The 17,720-nt window shown below is 47.7% G+C and overlaps 1 protein-coding gene across 2 annotated transcripts; it reads right to left on the reverse strand.

Moving 5' to 3' along the window:
* Window positions 1–518: 518 nt before the first annotated feature.
* RPS15A (ribosomal protein S15a) lies at window positions 519–12,692 on the reverse strand. 2 transcript variants are annotated; one of them, XM_077448936.1, is made up of 5 exons: window positions 12,573–12,692; window positions 8,760–8,897; window positions 8,177–8,256; window positions 2,149–2,234; window positions 519–673 (listed from the first exon to the last, which is right to left on the reverse strand). In XM_077448936.1, exons 2-5 carry the CDS (start codon window positions 8,890–8,892, stop codon window positions 580–582), a joined length of 393 nt encoding a protein of 130 aa, XP_077305062.1. In that variant the 5' UTR covers window positions 8,893–8,897; window positions 12,573–12,692; the 3' UTR covers window positions 519–579. The 2 variants fall into 2 exon arrangements, with proteins under 2 accessions (XP_077305062.1, XP_077305061.1); XM_077448935.1 differs by having other exon boundaries at window positions 12,451–12,589.
* Between the last annotated feature and the right edge of the window lie 5,028 nt (window positions 12,693–17,720).

Below are 17,720 nucleotides of genomic sequence, written 5' to 3' on the forward strand. Positions count from 1 at the left end.
CCTGGCAGCCATAGCTTTACAGCCCTCTACAAAGCAATCCACCAGAGATTGCTTTTCAGAGGGCCTATGGCAGTGATGGCGAACCTTGGCACCCCAGATGTTTTGGAACTACATTTCCCATGATGCTCAGCTACACTGCAGAGTGCATGATCATGGGAAATTAGTGCCAAAACATCTGGGGTGCCAAGGTTCGCCATCACTGGCCTATGGGAAAGAGCCCTGCAGGTTAACATTCTCCCACCCAAGCTGTCCCCAGCATTTTTCTTGATACTGACAAAAGGCTGCAAACCCCTTATGAAACAAGGACCAATGGGATTGTGTACGCAATCTGAAGCAATATACATTTTGCAACTTAGTTTTAACAGTGCTCTCTACTCTCAGGTTTGCCTACCACTATATGTGGAACACTTTCTAAAGTAAACCTTATGGACGATAAACCTCATTTAAGTTGCCAAACTCTAGTATCTGCCACAATTAATGCAGTAGGTTAAACCTCACATCAGAATGGAATTGCACTAGTTCAGAAAAAACAAGTAACTTTTTTTGATAACAGTTTAATTGTTCTGCCTGCTTTAACATTTAGAAAAAGAATCCCAGGATTTTGCCTCCTGTGTGTTTTCGCCTTGCTTCCTCGTGGTCCATGATGCCAGCAGAAGTTGTAAGTACAATATACCTATAAAAAATAAAATAGTATGAATTTTGCATTCCCCAAGACATTAAAGTTGCAATGCTAAATAGGGGAGAGGGGGGGGGGGGGGGGGAGAAGCACTATAAACGCCCAGAATTGTCATGCTACAGACAAATGTTTGACCATAGTTCCGCACCTATAACAAATTCAGGAGGGAAGGCAGCCAGAAGACAAACAGGTGCCCTTGGAAGGCTATGCACTAGTGCCTTCAAGGAGATCTCATCCCAAAACTACATGTACAAATAGGATGTCATGCGACTCATCACAATATTGTGCAATACTAGACTAATCTGTTGGAAGAGGGGAAAAAAAAAATCCCAGCATTTGGGAAGAGCTTTCCTCCAGATAAATGCAATGTCCTGTGCAAAACGAGATGCAATATTCTATGCTTTATATCCTAGATGCGCTTTTTTTTAATGTTAAGATGGTGGGCTGAGTGTAGGCACAAGCAGAAAAAAAAATGCAGATAGTTGCCAACATTAAATAAAAGTACTTTAACTATATAATTTTACCTAGTGTGAGCCATTTTATTTGGAGTGAGGGTTGGGGGGGGGGCGCCTGCTTAGAACAGAAGTACAAGGTATAACACATAGCACCTTTCAAACAGCCCAAAGAGAGAATTGTACACATGCATATTATCTTCCAACTACATGTCACTTGTACCGCTTACAGAAGGGAGTAATTTGTTCAATGTTTACCGATCAATCACTATGTCAAATAACTGCTAGATTAGCACGGGATGTACAGGCACAGATGCACTGACAGGTCTGCAGGAGACTCAAAAAAATATATTGGTCCATCAATTAAAAAAATTAGGACCAATCTAATCTTCCCTTACGAGAAACCTTTAGGACAGAAATATGAGGGGTTGCCATTGCTAGTGAATTTTTGGAGGTACAGACTCTGGTGCTGCCACCCCATCCCACCTTCATTATCCAATGAATCACTGACCTCAAACAAGCATTCAGCCAGAGAAACCAAATGACCATCCTACAGGAGCTCCTTAAAATACAAATTAGCAAAAGTAGTTCTTGTTCTGACAGGCCATTTACTCCTAAGAACATAGAACTCACCTATAAAGCTAAAGGGATACTAATGCAGGAAACACCAAGTGGTAAATGGAAAGCCGATACTACAGCCCATTCCATGAATTTAAAAATCTGGCAGAACCCATTACCCCAAATTCTCTACTTGTCAGAGCAGAACTGGTCATGTTACCGACACTTCACAGTACTGGAAATCTGCCTTTGCCTTTTTTCCCCTCCCCAAACATTGTAGTGTTCCACCAGAGTCTGAAGCAGGTGGATCACCGCACACATTTAGGAAAGCACAACGTGCTCTATAAAATGTTAATTTTTCCTCCACCTACAGCGTGGCCATACTGCTGCTTTTTAAAGAAGCCCAAGTCTAATAGTTGCTTTTCAGCCCAAGAGAGCTGTACATTTGATATGAGAACTTACCCAAACTGACGTGAAGGCAGGAGATTGTTCTGCCACTTTTCCAGATCCTTTAACTGCACATCAAATCTGGGGCTGATGACACCACACTACAAGAACACAATTACACAACATCATATTTTGGTCATATACCACTACATATGCAATGATGCAGCAACAATGAACTATATCAAATTTAAAAATCATAATTTCCTTTAACAAACTATTCTATGCACTCAAAAGCAAACATGAATAAACCTTCACAAAAAAAAAAAAAAAAAAAAAACACGCCGCACATACTGTGGCAGAGGCACTGGTAACCTCTCAAACCCAGGTTAACATTGAAGAGATTTGACATGTCAAATCAGCGACTAATGACGGCAATGGCACCGTCCACACAAATTCTACTTCTGGGAATTGGTGCAGAGCCGCACAGATTGCCAGAAGTAGTTTCTGTACTACTCTTGGGGACTTTAGTGCAATGGAATCCCCACAGATGTCTGAAATCGCCCCTGAAGTCAGACTGACATGAGGCTATGAAATCATAAGAGTTCAGCTGAACAATTTCAATCCCGCAGCAGTATGAACCCAGACACAAACTATTTTCCACCACAAGAAAGGTTGGTAATCCTGCTTGTCAACTGCTTTTTTCCCCCCTTTCACAGATATGCTGCGTTTTAAAATGCTTGTAAACCCTTAAGCCCCATGCAAACTGGACTTTTACAGCTACTCCTAGAAGCGGCTGTCTTAGCCCTTGTACACACAGTCGGAGTTTCCTACGGAATCTTTCCTATCAGACCGTTTTATCGGATATTCCGACTGTGTGTGGCCTGCATCGGACTGTTTCCGTCGGAATATCCGTCGGACCAAGTATTTCAACTTGCCGGTAAAATTTTCAGACAAAATGTTCCTATCGGACATACTCCGATCATGTGTAGCCTACTCCGACGGACAAAGTGCCACACATGCTCAGATCAAATCTATTGGCTACTAGCCTGAACGTAGTCCCGTCGTAACGAAATAAAGTCATCATGTTATGTACAATCAGATTTTCCGACAACTTAGTCCGACCATGTGTATGCAACATCTCTTCCGGAATTAATCCGTTGGAATTACTCAGACGGATTTGGTTGTCGGATTCTCCGACCATGTGTACAAGGGCTTATACAAAATAAATTTATATAATTTTTATTTATTTTTTTAATAAAACCACACACTGACCGACAGACGAGCATCAGTCATGGACCGATTCCTGACGTACTTCAGTCCACACTCTGCGGAAAACAGGTCACAGGAGTGCAAAAAACTTACAACATCATGAATCGCCACAGCTCACTAGATTGTGCAGCCAAAATCAGGATACAGGACCTAGAGCTCGCAATTTATTAGTAAAGCATTCAAAGCAGGATTGGAAAAATGAAATATGCCCTTGAATGTTTACAGCTTCACCACCATTCCTCTGCCACACTGAGCATTTACAGCCTGAACAGGATGGCACTCCCTCCCATTACATGAGGGACTACGCATCCCAATAGCTGCTCTGTCCCTACAATAACTGGTGATGAAGCAATCACAGGCTGTAAAAGGTTTTAAATTGGCTTCTTTTAAACCCAATTTTGGTCTAAAATCTTTGAACTGATCGGAAGCTGGAAGGTATGTTTGTCACACTATGCTACTATACCCATATGGGCCAGCATAGTGTGAAAAAGTGAAACTTAACCTTACAGCCAAAATTTTTACTTTTAGACCCCTCTCACACTGGGGCGATTTTCAGGCGTTTTAAAACTAAAAATATCGCCTCTGGTGCCTCCCCAGTATGAAAACCCAAATGCTTTCACACTGGGGTGGTGCGCTTACAGGACAGGAAAAGTCCTGCAAGCATCTTTGGGGTGGTTTGGGCACTCCCGCTGCTGTCAGTCAAAAATTGTGACAAGGGAGCAGGGCCGAGCTGCACTGTATGGACGCAGGCAGCGTAGTCCAGGAGCAAGCTTGCAAGTGTGCCCCCATATTAAGCAGTTTGCTATGAGGACATGCCAAGAGAAGGAGCCTGGCGTGCCAGCAGAGGACCAGATTTCATATTTCTGATCTGCATGCTGGTGAAAAAAAAAAAAAAAAATTTAAATAAAAAAAAAAAGGTACCCTGTACCTTTGTGTCAGAAATCCCTGGTGCTCCCGCTAGTCCCTTTGCTTTCCTATTCAAAACTGACCACACTAAGCAGGAGGGCACAGTGTGGTCAGTTCTCTAGCTATGCTGCAAACTCAGCCTGCCCTCCTCAAACAATGATCAGACTGGCCCAAATTGGGCTCAAAGTTTCAATATTTTGAGTGGCCACCATTATTTTACAGCACCGCCTTAACCCTCTTGGACATGGACTTCACCAGAGCTTCACAGGTTGCCACTGGTGTCCTCTTCCACTTCTCCATGAGGACATCATGGAGCTGGTGGATGTTAGAGACCTTGCGCTCCTCCACCTTCCGTTTGAGGATGCCCCACAGATGCTCAATAGGGTTTAAGTCTGGAGACATGCTTGGCCAGTCCATCACCTTTACACTCAGCTTCTTTAGCAAGGCAGTGGTTGTCTTGGAGGTGTGTTTGGGGTCGTTATGTTGGAATACTGCCCTTGGGCGCAGTCTCTGAAGGGAAGGGGATCATGCTTTGCTTCAGTATGTCACAATGCAAGTTTGCATTCATTGTTCCCTCAAGTAACTATTTCCCCAGTGCCAGCAGCACTCATGCAGCCCCAGACCATGATAATCCCACCACCATGCTTGACTGTAGGCAAGACACGCTCGTCTCTGTACTCATCACCTGGTTGCCGCCCCACACACACCTGAACCAAGTTCATCTTGGACTCAGACCACAGGACATGGTTCCAGTAATCTATATCTGTAGTGTGCTTGTTTTTAGCAAACTGTTTGGACGATCTCTTGTGCATCATCCTTCCTTGAGGCTTCCTTCTGGGACAGCAGCCATGCAGACCAATCTGATGCAGTGTGCGGCGTATGGTCTGAGCACTGAGAAGCTGACCCCACCCCTTTAACCTCTGCAGCAATGCTGGCAGCACTGATACCTTTATTTCACAAAGACAACCTCTGGATATGACACTGAGCACATGCCTTCAACTTTTAGTCCATCATGGAGAGGACTGTTAGAGTGGAACATGTCCTGTAAAACGACTGCATGGTCTTGGCCACCGTGCTGCAGCTCAGTTTCAGGGTCTTGGCATAAGTCTTATAGCACAGGCCAGTGATGGCAAATCTTGGCATCCCAGATGTTTTGGAACTTCCCATGATGCTCAACTAGTTGCAGGTGTACTCCCTTTTGTGGCCAGCGGTTTAGGCATTAATGGCTGTGTGTTGAGTTATTTTGAGGGGACAGCAAATTTATACAAGCTGTATACTCACTAATTTACATTTTAGCAGAGTGTCATTTCTTCAGGGGTCACATGAAAAGATATTTACAAAAATGTGAGGGTGTACTTTTGCACTAGATATACATATGGAGGTTCAAATACAGATTTTTATATGTAGGAGAGAAATGTCAGAATTGGCAGAAAAAAGCATCCAATAGACATGGGAACTTTGATGGGAGTTCATACAAAAGTATGAACATGCACCAAAAGCAAAATGATTAAGAGTCCAAACTAATTTATTAATGTATGCCAGAGAGAATGCATTTCAGGGACCAGAAGAGACCACCCTTTCAGTTAAAAGAACCTCAATTGGAATTAAAATCGCTTCCTTACATAGGATTTCACACATAGCAGCTTTATTTTGAGTCCATTCAAGGTTCCCGTCTTAACTGAAAGCATGAAGGAGTTTCTTCTGATCCCTGAAACAGGTAGTCTTTAAATAAATTACTTTAAAATGTGAGATCTCAAACTGTACACACTACAGGCCAGTCAGACAAAACATCCTTAAAGGGATTGTAAAAAGGTATTTTTTTTTCTTAAAACATCTTATACTTACCTCCACTGTGCAGCTCGTTTTTCACAGAGTGGCCCCGAACCTGCTCTTCTGGTGTCCCTCAGCGGCTGTCTCTGCTTCTTCCCGCAAGTACTTTTCACGTTCATGCGAGCTCCCTTGCATGGTGAGAAGCACCTGCGGGCGCGGTCCTGTGATACAGTCGGCAGCTATAGCCACTCGCTGTATCACACGGCCCCGCCCCCAGCACGCCGTATCATTGGATGTGATTGACAGCAGCGCAAGCCAATGGCTGCGCTGCCTTCAATCCATCTACTCCAGCCAATCAGCGGCCAGGCTGAGTGCTGAAGAGGAAGTCGGGCGAGCGCTGGACTTTCGACGGGTGAGGCAAGTAAAAACACCAGGGGGGGGGGGGGGGGGGGCAGCATTGTCAGAGGTTTTTTCACCTTAATGCATAGAATGCATTAAGGTGAAAAAAACATTTACCTTTACAACCCCTTTAATGTCAGAAAATTACAGATCCAAAGCAGTGAAAAGGTGGCAAAAGCTATACTGCCCAACTGACAAATCAGTCTGTTACAACTTATCCTTCAGTTTCTTCAAACACAACAATTACTAACAAAAAAGTGTTTACCATTAAAGCAGTTGTAAACCCGCTGAATTTATTTTTTTCCTCACCTGCAAAGGAAAAGGCATAATGAGCTAGTATGCATTTCATACTACCTCATTATGAAATACTTACCTTCGAACCCCGACATCTGGGCCAATCCACGCCGAGGGAGCTGACATTTTCCCTCAGCGTTTCTTCCGGGTATCGTGGCTCCGGCGCTTTGAGTGGCCGGAGCCACGATATTGTAACTCCCGCGCGTGCGCGCGGGAGATTTCTTCCCGGCAGAGTCCGGCATCTGCCGGGCTTCGTCGATAATGCCCATGCGCCGCGAATATCTCCTAAACCATACACATTTAGATTTTTTTTTTACCTACAGGCAAGCCTTATAGGCTTACATGTAGGTAAAAGTCAAAAAATGACTTTACAACCACTTTAAGGCTCCATGCACACTGAAGCTCAAAAAAGCTTTTTCTAGAAGAAGCCCAAACTTCAATAAACTGCAGTTTGAGCTCCAGTGTTCATGAAACCTAAAAGCAAGATACCCGACAAAAAGTCGATCGCCAGTGGGTGCGAGAAACTGGGAAGCAGTGAGTGAGGTTTCCATATCAAGAATCTATGGTCCAAATCCAATCTTTAAAAACACGAAAATCGTAAAACATGCATGCAAGAACCAAGCCAAAACCAACCCAGGTGGCCCATCAAGCTCACAGATTTACACACAACTGAAGCTTCTCCAGACAAATGATCAATTGGAACATTGAATAAAAAAATAAAATATGAGTAGCAACAAATTTACTGATGAAGGGTTGCCCAGAAGGACAATTATCTAGAGTTCAGAAGCTCAGACACAACAACATCTCAACTATACGGACTGATTAAACTAGGTTAGTGAACTCGTTTGGCTGTACTTCTCCTGTGGATCACGGAGTGCAGCTCGTTCTGCACTCCTGTAACCCATTTTCAGTAGAGCTGGTCGAGGCTGAGGAAACACTGGCCAGGATATAGCCAGGTGGCTGGACCAATATCCAGGGGTCAGCATCTCAGCCAAAAGCTTAAGCCAGTGAGCGTGGGGGGTGCACAGAACAGAGCAGCAACTGAAAGCTCCAAGAACTGAGCAATCAGCATTCTTTGATCACTCAGTTCTCAGCCTTAATAGCCAGCAGGAGACAGAAGGAGGAAAAAAAATGAATAAGACACCCCACGATATGTTAATATGTATAACAAGTCAAATTAAGCCATTAGTCCACACCTTTACTCGTCTGATTTGACAGGCCAGAGTCCCCCTGAAGATCTTTCCCGATATTCTGAAAATGGTGAAGATTGTGCATTGTGGGGCTTTGGGCAGCATCACAAAACCATTTCTGTACTTGCTGACATCTTAGGCATATTTAATTCTGTGACTTAGTTGATTCCGCCACTGCAACAGCTTAGTTTAAAATTTACCAGCTACCTGACATTGATCTTTTTAGACTGAGTTCTGCAAAAACCATCTTATGCCAGGGGTCTTGGGTAACTTACCTTATTAAGTCTCCCTGTAAGATTGACAACAATTTTTCCGGCCCTGTGATCATCAATTATTTCAAACTCACCAATGTAGCCTGCAACAGATTTACAAAAAATAAATAAAAAATAAAAAAGGCGAAGTTTAATATCTACTATTTAAGCCAACAGCACCAAATATGCATACCAATTCTAGGGCATCAAACAAGAACCAATGGGATCTTAAAATTGCAGAGACATTGTCACCTTTACCTATTCAGTGCAAACTAACTGTGAAAAGCACTCCCTGTCCACCTTGCCCCATTCCTCCATCACAGAAACACTAAAATCCTCAGCTTCAGCCACTAGGGGGTGCGGTGAAGTCACTCTTGGTCAAGAAACAGTGCTTGGGCGTAGGGATTGGCTGCCAAACAAGCACTGTGACATGGGGAGAGGTCACTCGCCCACACCTGGAAGCACTGGATATCTGACAGCTGGGACAACAAAAGAGCATTGGTGAGAATTAGCAGGTCTGCAACTTCACCCTGAATGGTAAAGTGACAGTGCCTTTAAGCCCATAAGTCTATAAACTATTACATTCAACACAAAGAAAAATTCTTACCATGCTTCATCATCACTGTAAGGAATCGCACAATCACTTTTGAGCACGGCCTGATGAGAACCTGGCGCTTACCACGTTTCTCGGCATTGTTGATGCTTTTAAGCGCATCGGCAAGCACGTTCATGCGCACCATGGTGCCTGAAAGAAAAAAAACACAACAATCAACTAATGACAAGAGGCTGTGGGACAAACTACATGCGTACTGCAAATTGTTCTGCTATGCCTGGCACAGCAACAAGGCACAATGTTATGTCATAGGAGCAGCAAAGAGCCACATCCGGGTCATTCAAAATGTAAAGTGCTCACTGCCCTAAGGCCATACAGGATTCATTTTCTTTAATGAAGAAAAAAAAAAAATTAACCAAACCCCCCCCCACTATTGTATTCTGCAGGCAAAGAACCTTCCCTGCAAACAGTACAATCGTCAGTGTTGCAAGCTATTGCTGGCAGCATTGATTGTTCGGGAAAATCCTGACAGGCTGGTTGTATAAAAGTTGATCAATAGACTTGTGTACAGATAGCCCATACATGGATCGGCATTTTACATTCCCTGCTGAATTTCTATCCATACATGTACAGCTCAACCTCTAATTCCAGCTTGCCTTTATTACAGTGGCACAATTAAAGAAAGTTTGTGATAGTCCAGCCTAAATTACTTCCAATGATGGTTCTCCTATGTGAAGATTGTTGCAGCATAAGGACACAAAAAAAAAAAAAAAAATAAATAAAAAAAGGAGGAGTAAATGACAGGACCCATTAAAGTGGAGTTGCCCCCCAAAAAATAAAACTACTTAAAAATCTTAAAAAAAAAAAAAAAATCAAAAAAAAATAATTGGCAAAAAAAAAAATTTTTACTCACCTCTAAATACCGGTTGCTAGGGGGTCCCTCGTAGTCTGCCTTCTTCATTGCCCGGGCTGGTGACATCACTTCCCCTCGCGCCGCACATTCACCTGGGACCTGTCACGTGTCCCAGGTGACTGTACGGCGTATCACGGCGCCCTGCGCCGCTCGCGCATGCGCAGTGGGTGCCCGGCTGTGAAGCCACAGCCAGGTGCCCACAGTATGCATGACGGCGCCGCGAGCGGAGCGGGAGCGAGGGGGGGGCTTCGTTCCCCCGCATCGCTGGAACCCGGGACAGGTAAGTGTCCGATTATTAAAAGCCAGCAGCTGCAGTATTTGTAGCTGCTGACTTTTAATTTTTTTTTTTAGGGGGTACCCCACTTTAAATGTATAAGAGCCAGCATGGACAGCAGTGTCCATCATGAATGAAATTAAAATGTATGCCTTACACAGCAGCCATCGTCAGAGGCAAATTTTCTCTACACCGCAAAAAAAAAAAAAAAACCTTAAGTTCCACTTTAACGTATGCATACCAGTTTTACAGCACATAGCAGTGCATCAAGACATTTGCAACTTGTTAAACATGGCATTCTAAGCAGATCTAAAAACACAGCAAACTAGCAACTGGGAAAAAAAAACAACACACACACACACACACACACACACACGTCTCCCATTCACAAAGCTAAGACCAGAACAAGGATCATTTTTTTCAAAGTGACAAATCAATGAACTTGTTACATAATGGAAATAAAGCTCGTAGGCCTCATTTACACTGTATAGCAAGTATAGGGCATTTCTAAACAGTCATTCACACTGTTAAACTGTTCAAGAAATTGGAATTGTGCTTCTAGGATTTGAAGAAACACTTTAAATGCAACTAACCCCAATTCAGGACATGTACATGGGTGATCTGACCTGTGTGCAGTATGAAGTGCCCGGGAGGCCCAGGTGCAGGGTCCAGCCCCACTGCCAGCAGCTTGTCAAAATCTACAACAGGCTGAAATACGTGGTGGTAGTAATCAGGCATGCATGTCCAGAAAAGCAGAATGCCTGTGCCAGGGCATACGTCCCTGAACACATACGGGCCCCAAGACCCCCATTCACACCTAGTATAGCGGGAACACACGCTTTCACATGGCCATAGGGCAGGCTGCTCAATGCACACCAAAGAAGCTCCTGCATATTTCTGGGCATAGAGTTTTGTGCATCTGTCATTGTCACAACTCACATTTTTTTATTCATTCCCAGAATGTGAAGGAGTGAATGGAGCCTAAAAGGAGTGTATCGCTCAGTACAGCCTCCGTGTATTTCAGCTGACTTTGGACAAACTGCTGGCAGGACTGGACACTACACTTGTTCTGATTTGATGCTCGACCTGCCAGCGACCACATAGCGTAATGCTGGAAGCGCTAAACTCAGGAAAAAGTGAAGTGGAGGCCTGAAAGCCATTTATACTTCTCATACCGCTCCTCCTGTGCTTAGAAAGGCTAAAGCTGCAGGTGTGAATTGGAATATTCGGTCCACACCATCATACATTTTAGTAGGACGCTGAGTTGATCAGTTTTTTTGCAGGAAGGAGACTGGATTTTATACATGACGCCAAAAAGCATTTTACATGTACTATCTAATGAAGTTATGGTGCCAAACACACTATGCTGCGCTTTGGTTTTTTTTATACAAAAAAAAAAAAAAAAAACACGCACTGCACTTGTGTAAAAGAGCACCATAGAGAATATGATTTCCATTGTCATCCATGCCAAAGTGATGATGCAGGAGAAAACACACTGGTGTGAACAGGGGCTTATCCTTTGTGGCATGAGCATGAAGACTATATACTATAGCAGTGCTCTTCAAACTGTGGCCCTTTACTTGCTTTTATCTGGGCACAGCTTCTCCCAATGACACCAAGGGGGGAGGGGGGACAGGACACCACACAGCTTCTCCCACTGACACCAAAGAGGGGGGGACAGGACGCCACACAGCTTCTCCCACTGACACCAAAGAGGGGGGGACAGGACGCCACACAGCTTCTCCCACTGACACCAAAGAGGGGGGGACAGGACGCCACACAGCTTCTCCCACTGACACCAAAGAGGGGGGGACAGGACGCCACACAGCTTCTCCCACTGACACCAAAGAGGGGGGGACAGGACGCCACACAGCTTCTCCCACTGACACCAAAGAGGGGGGGACAGGACACCACACAGCTTCTCCCACTGACACCAAAGAGGGGGGACAGGACACCACACAGCTTCTCCCACTGACACCAAAGAGGGGGGACAGGACACCACACAGCTTCTCCCAATGACACCAAAGGGAGGGGGGGTGCACAGCTTCTCCCATCTGATGCTGGGACATTTTCTATTCCTGACGCCCCCCCCCCCCAAGGTCTGAAGGACAGTGGTGGAGGATGTGAATCTTCCAGTAAGTTCGGAGAGCCCAGATCTATATGGTCAGGGATGGGAGTAAGGTTCACTCTGCTTAGTGTGATGGACACAACGGAGAGGAGTGTGCTGGAGACATCCTCTGATCCCAGGACAGAGCCGTGTCCTCACACAGTGCAGAAGCCGGAGATCCATGCGCTCACACAGTACAGGGGAAGGTAGTTGTGGAACTACAAGTCCCAGGCTCCCCCCATGTCCTCGTACACATGAGCCAGGCAGAGGATCCCCGATCAGCGCACACACAGGATCCGAGGACTCCGGCCGCTCAGCACTGACCCCCCGGGAGGGTCCTGCCAGGGACACACAGCTCTGCCCGGCTCCACACCAAGGAGGGAGGCAAGGAGCCGACCCTGGGATTCACAGTCCATTCCCACATCGTCCAAACACCGCACCACCCCCATACCGAGCTCTGCCGGGAGCGCCGAGTCTCTGCTTCACGGCACCCTGAGCGGTGAGACGCTGAGCGGCGGGATGCCAGCGATAAAAGACAGATTACAGTCAGGCCCGGGACTCTCCCTTACTCACCGGGTCTGCAGTATGGCGGAAAGAGGGAGGAGGAAGAGCCCGCAGGGCCATATGGGAAATTTTCTAGCTCTCGCGAGACTCGCTCGGAGATCTCATTGAGCGCTTCACGTCAGGCGTTAGTAATGTACTGCAGAGTTCGTCAATAGCATTTCTTACTAAGTGTTTTTATTGATTACAATAGCCTTGCCGTAAGAGTGTTGAGGCAGAGCTTGGCAAAGGTGTCAGCTGTAAAGTTCTGTCTGTGCTGTGGGCAGTATTTCCCGGGTGTTCATCATAGTTTATTGTGTTTGGTTAAAGTATTATTAAAGGTAAAACTTTTTGGTTTTGGATGGAGTGGAGAGGGATTAGAACACCTGTCAGGCTTTTATTGCTGTCTGTGCGCCGTTAAGCCAGGTTCACATCAGTGCAGGTGTGGGAGTGTAACCCTCATATATGTTCCAGCACCTATGTACAGCCACACAAAAAACACACTGCTTTTACAAAACACATCCGTCATTAGAGCAGAACTAAAGTTCCACTGCAAATAGACAAGTAGGGGCATTTTATTGCAGAAGCCTGCTGTCTTCTCCGGTGATTTAACCACTTATAGGTGTTGGAAACCCTCATTGTAAAAACAAATATCATTCTTACCTCCATTGTGCAATTAGTTTTTCACAGAGTGGCCTCGATCCTCCTCTTCTGGGGTCCCTCAGCGGCGCTGGTGACTCCTCTCCTCATCGGGTGTCCACAATGGAGCGCTTTCCTTGGTGGACACCCACGCAGGCGCACTCCCGAGTTCCGCATCTGTGTCCATTCACACAGAATGCAGGACTCAGCACCACATCATTGGATTTGATTGACAGCAGGGGGAGCCAATGGTTGCGCTGCTATCAATCTATCCAATCAGGGCACCAGGTAGAGCTGGTGTGCTCCTTCCCAGCCGGAGAAAGATCTGGGCCAGGTAAGTAAAACGAGGGGCTCGGGGGGCTGTAGCACCACAGAAGGTTTTTCACCTTAATAATGCAGTCTATGCATTAAGGTGAAAAAAACATGAGGGTTTACAACCCCTTTAAAGTGTAAGTTCACATTTACAAAAAAAATCTGTAAAGTGAACTCACACAGGACAGGACAGTTAAATTACATAGTAAGGTTGAATAAAGACACCAGTCCAACCTGAGTGAGGTGTCTACAATTGTGCCTATCCCTGTACATTGCACACTCACATCAGTTCCTACCCTCAAGGAGCCCACAATACAAGTTCCCCACTCATATACTAGGACTAATTTGGGACAGAAGCCAATTAACCTACCTGCATGTCTTTGGAGTGTGGGAGGAAACCGGAGTACCTGGAGGAAACCCACACAGGCACAGGGAGAACATGCAAACTCCAGGCAGGTAGTGTCGGGGTTGGGATTCAAACTAGTGACCCTTTTTACTGCTAGGCAAGAGTGCTAACCACTACACCACTGTGCCATTCCCTGTGTTCCCTGGGTGTGTTTACTAACTGTATGGGGGACTGTATGACTGGGGAAACACACAGATCTATCTTCCTATGTAGCAGTAAGACAGGATCTGTGTGATCTCCCCTGTCAGAACAGAGATTTGCCTTGTTTACACAGGCAGATCTCCGTTCTGTCACTGCGGGGAACGATCGCGGGTGACCAGCGGACATCGAGTCCACCCCACCTGCTGATTGGCTCCCCTGCTGGCCAGTGAGCACATGCACCCATAAAACGCTCTGTACAAGCCAACATACAATGACGGCAATTCACAGGATCATTGAAGCAATACAATTGCGGCGGCTGGTCCCTAAGAAGTTAAACTGAGCTTACAGGGTGGTGCCAGTCTCTGAGTGCCAGGAAGGCTGGCTCCTGCGCAGGAGTAATGTAGCGTATTTATCGTCATATAACACGCACATTCATTTTAAGAGGGGAGTTTCCGTCCCCTCCGAGACAGCTAAACTGTACTGGTCTATAACATGCGCACGCTATTTGCACCCAATTTTCAGGGTGAAAAAGTGTGTGTTATACACCAAATTTCCCGCCAGCCAATGAAGAGGCCCAAAGACCAACAATCAGAGGTAGGTGTTGGTGCCAGGGAGGGACCGTTGGACAGGAGAGTATCAAAACCTTTAGTTCTATCTAAGGCCTCTTTCACATGACCGATTCGTTCAGGTTCGCCTGTCAGTTTTTTAGGTGGACCTGAACGGATGCTCCATAGACCTCTATGGAGCGTCGGATGTCAGCGGTGACATGTCCGCTGACATCCGACCCGCTCTGATCCGAAAAAGTGTGACGGAGGAAAAACCTACTTTTCCATCCGTATGAGGATCAGATCGGGTGATGATGGACTCTACGGTTGCCCATAGGGGAGAGCCGCGATTTGACAGGTCTGTCCCTGCCCAGTGTGCAGAGACAGACCTGTCATCTTCCTGCTCAGTGGGGATTGACAGAGCGATCCCCGCTGAGCAAACAGATGTTCACGGGGTGGATCATCACGGATCCGTCCTGTGTGAAAGGACCCTTACAGTGCGTGCAGTTTCTCGCACATGGAAATGCATGTTGCCAAAGCACCATACAGTTTTCATGCGGACACAAAGATTTAGGAACCTTCTTCCTGCAGGAAACGCAGGTACAGGAGCTCATTCAAATAAATTAAGCTGCTCTGTCTGCAGAAAACAGGGCAAGCAGAGCCACAAAGATGTGAATCTAGGTTCTCTGCTCCTCATGTTTACCATTATCACTGAAAGTGATTGTGAAAGACGGGGTGGACTGACAACTCATGGGGCCCCCGGGCAATAGAAGATCATTGGGCCCCCTTGGTCTCCACACTCAAGCCAAACCTGTACAGGGAGACACTGGAGAGAGAACATACACACAGGGGGACACTGGAGGGAGAACACACACACGGGGACACTGGAGGGAGAATGCACACACACACACAGGGACACTGGAGGGAGGGCGCACACGCACACACACACACACGAGGACACTGGAGGGAGAACGCACACACACACACGGGGACACCGGAGGGAGAACACACACACACACACACGGGGACACTGGAGGGAGAACGCACACACACACACAGGCGGGGGGGGGCACTGGAGGGAGAACACGCACACACACAGGGGGGACACTGGAGGGAGAACGCGCACACACACACAGGGGGAAACACTGGAGGCAGAACGCACACACACACACACACACACAGGGGGGGACACTGGAGGGAGAACACACACACACACAGGGGGGACACTGGAGGGAGAACGCACGCACACACACAGGGGGGGGGACACTGGAGGGAGAACGCACACACGCGGGGACACTGGAGGGAGAACCCACATGCGCGCGCACACACACACACAGGGGGACACTGGTGGGAGAAAACACGCACACATGGGGACACTGGAGGGAGAACGCGCACACACACACAGGGGGACACTGGAGGGAGAACGCGCCCACACACAAGGGGACACTGGAGGGAGAACGCGCACACACACACAGGGGGACACTGGAGGGAAAATGCACACACAGGGGGACACTGGAGGGAGAGCACACACACAGGGGGACACTGGATGGAGAATGCACACACACACACACAGGGGGACACTGGAGGGAGAATGCACACACAGTGGGGCACTGGAGGGAGAATGCGCACACAGGAGGACAAGCACACAGGGGGACACACGCACACAGGGGGACACACACACACAGGGGGACACATGCACACAGGAGGATATGCACACGGGGGACATGCACACAGGAGGACACACACACAGGGGGACACGCACACAGCACAGGGGGACACACACACAGCACAGGGGGACATGCACACAGGGGGACATGCACAAAGGGGGACACGCGCACACAGAAGGACACATGCACACAGGGGGACACACGCACACAGGGGGACACACGCACACAGGGGGACACACGAACACAGGGGGACACTGGAGGGAGAGCTCACACAGGGGTACACTGGAGTGAGAGCACACACACACGGGGACACTGAAGGGAGAGCACACACACACGGGGACACTGGAGGGAGAGCACACACACACACACACACACACACACACACACAGAGGGACACTGGAGGGAGAACGCACACATGGGGGGACACTGGAGGGAGAATGCACAGACACACACATTTGGACACTGGAGGGAGAATGCGCACACAGGAGGACAAGCACACAGGGGGACACATGCACACAGGGGGACACATGCACACAAGGGAACACGCACACAGCGATATGCACACGGGGGCACGCACACAGCACAGGGGGGCACTCACACAGCACAGGGGGACACGCACACAGGAGGGACACGCACACAGGAGGGACATGCACACAGCACAGGAGGACGTGCACACAGGGGGGCGTGCACACAGGGGGACACGCACACAGGGGGACATGCACACAGGGGGACATGCACATAACACAGGCGGACATGCACACAGGGGGACATGCACACAGGGGGACATGCACACAGGACACCTACACAGCACAGGGGGACATGCACACAGGAGGACATGTACACAGGAGGACATGCATACAGGACACTTACACAGCACAGGAGGACATGCACACAGGACACTTACACAGCACAGGGGAGCATGCACACAGGGGGACATGCACACAGGTGGACATGCACACAGGTGGACATGCACACAGGAGGACATGCACACAGCACAGGGGGACATGCACACAGGTGGACATGCACACAGGGACACAGGACACTTACACAGCACAGGGGGACATGCACACAGGAGGACATGCACACAGGACACTTACACAGCACAGGGGGACATGCACACAGGACACTTACACAGCACAGGGGGACATGCACACAGCCAGGAGGACACTGTGGGATAGGGTGACCCGGGGGCCCATGCATCTGTTTGTACCCCCCCCCCCCACATTACGTGTGGCGGTCCTGGTGTCTCAGCTTCACTCACCGAGTCACCGAGTGCTGAGCCTGAGACACTTCTAATGGTGCGCTGCTCCCCGCCGGCCCCTCCACTCTTCTTGTCCGTCCCAGGTGATGTCACGAGGCATACAGTACAAGCAGCTGGGATGGACGGGGGGAAGGAGGGGCCAGCGGGGAGCAGTGCACAGTTAGCATTGTTATTATCTGCATCGCGGCATGTAATTCAGCCGCTGCAAGT

The sequence above is a fragment of the Lithobates pipiens genome, unplaced genomic scaffold (assembly GCF_037356315.1).
Source record: "Lithobates pipiens isolate NorthernLeopardFrog02 unplaced genomic scaffold, aLitPip1_a1.2 Scaffold_22, whole genome shotgun sequence".
In the NCBI taxonomy this organism is placed as follows: Eukaryota; Metazoa; Chordata; class Amphibia; order Anura; family Ranidae; genus Lithobates; species Lithobates pipiens.

What these genes read in the sequence shown, in the direction of transcription:
- RPS15A (XM_077448936.1), bottom strand. Translation starts at nt 8,892, where the DNA reads ATGGTGCGCATGAACGTGCTTGCCGATGCGCTTAAAAGCATCAACAAT. An exon ending in TACAGTGATGATGAAGCATG is followed by an intron (nt 8,257 to 8,759) that starts GTAAGAATTTTT and finishes AATCTGTTGCAG; the next exon opens with GCTACATTGGTGAGTTTGAA. An exon ending in CTGCCTTCACGTCAGTTTGG is followed by an intron (nt 674 to 2,148) that starts GTAAGTTCTCAT and finishes TATTTTTTATAG; the next exon opens with GTATATTGTACTTACAACTT.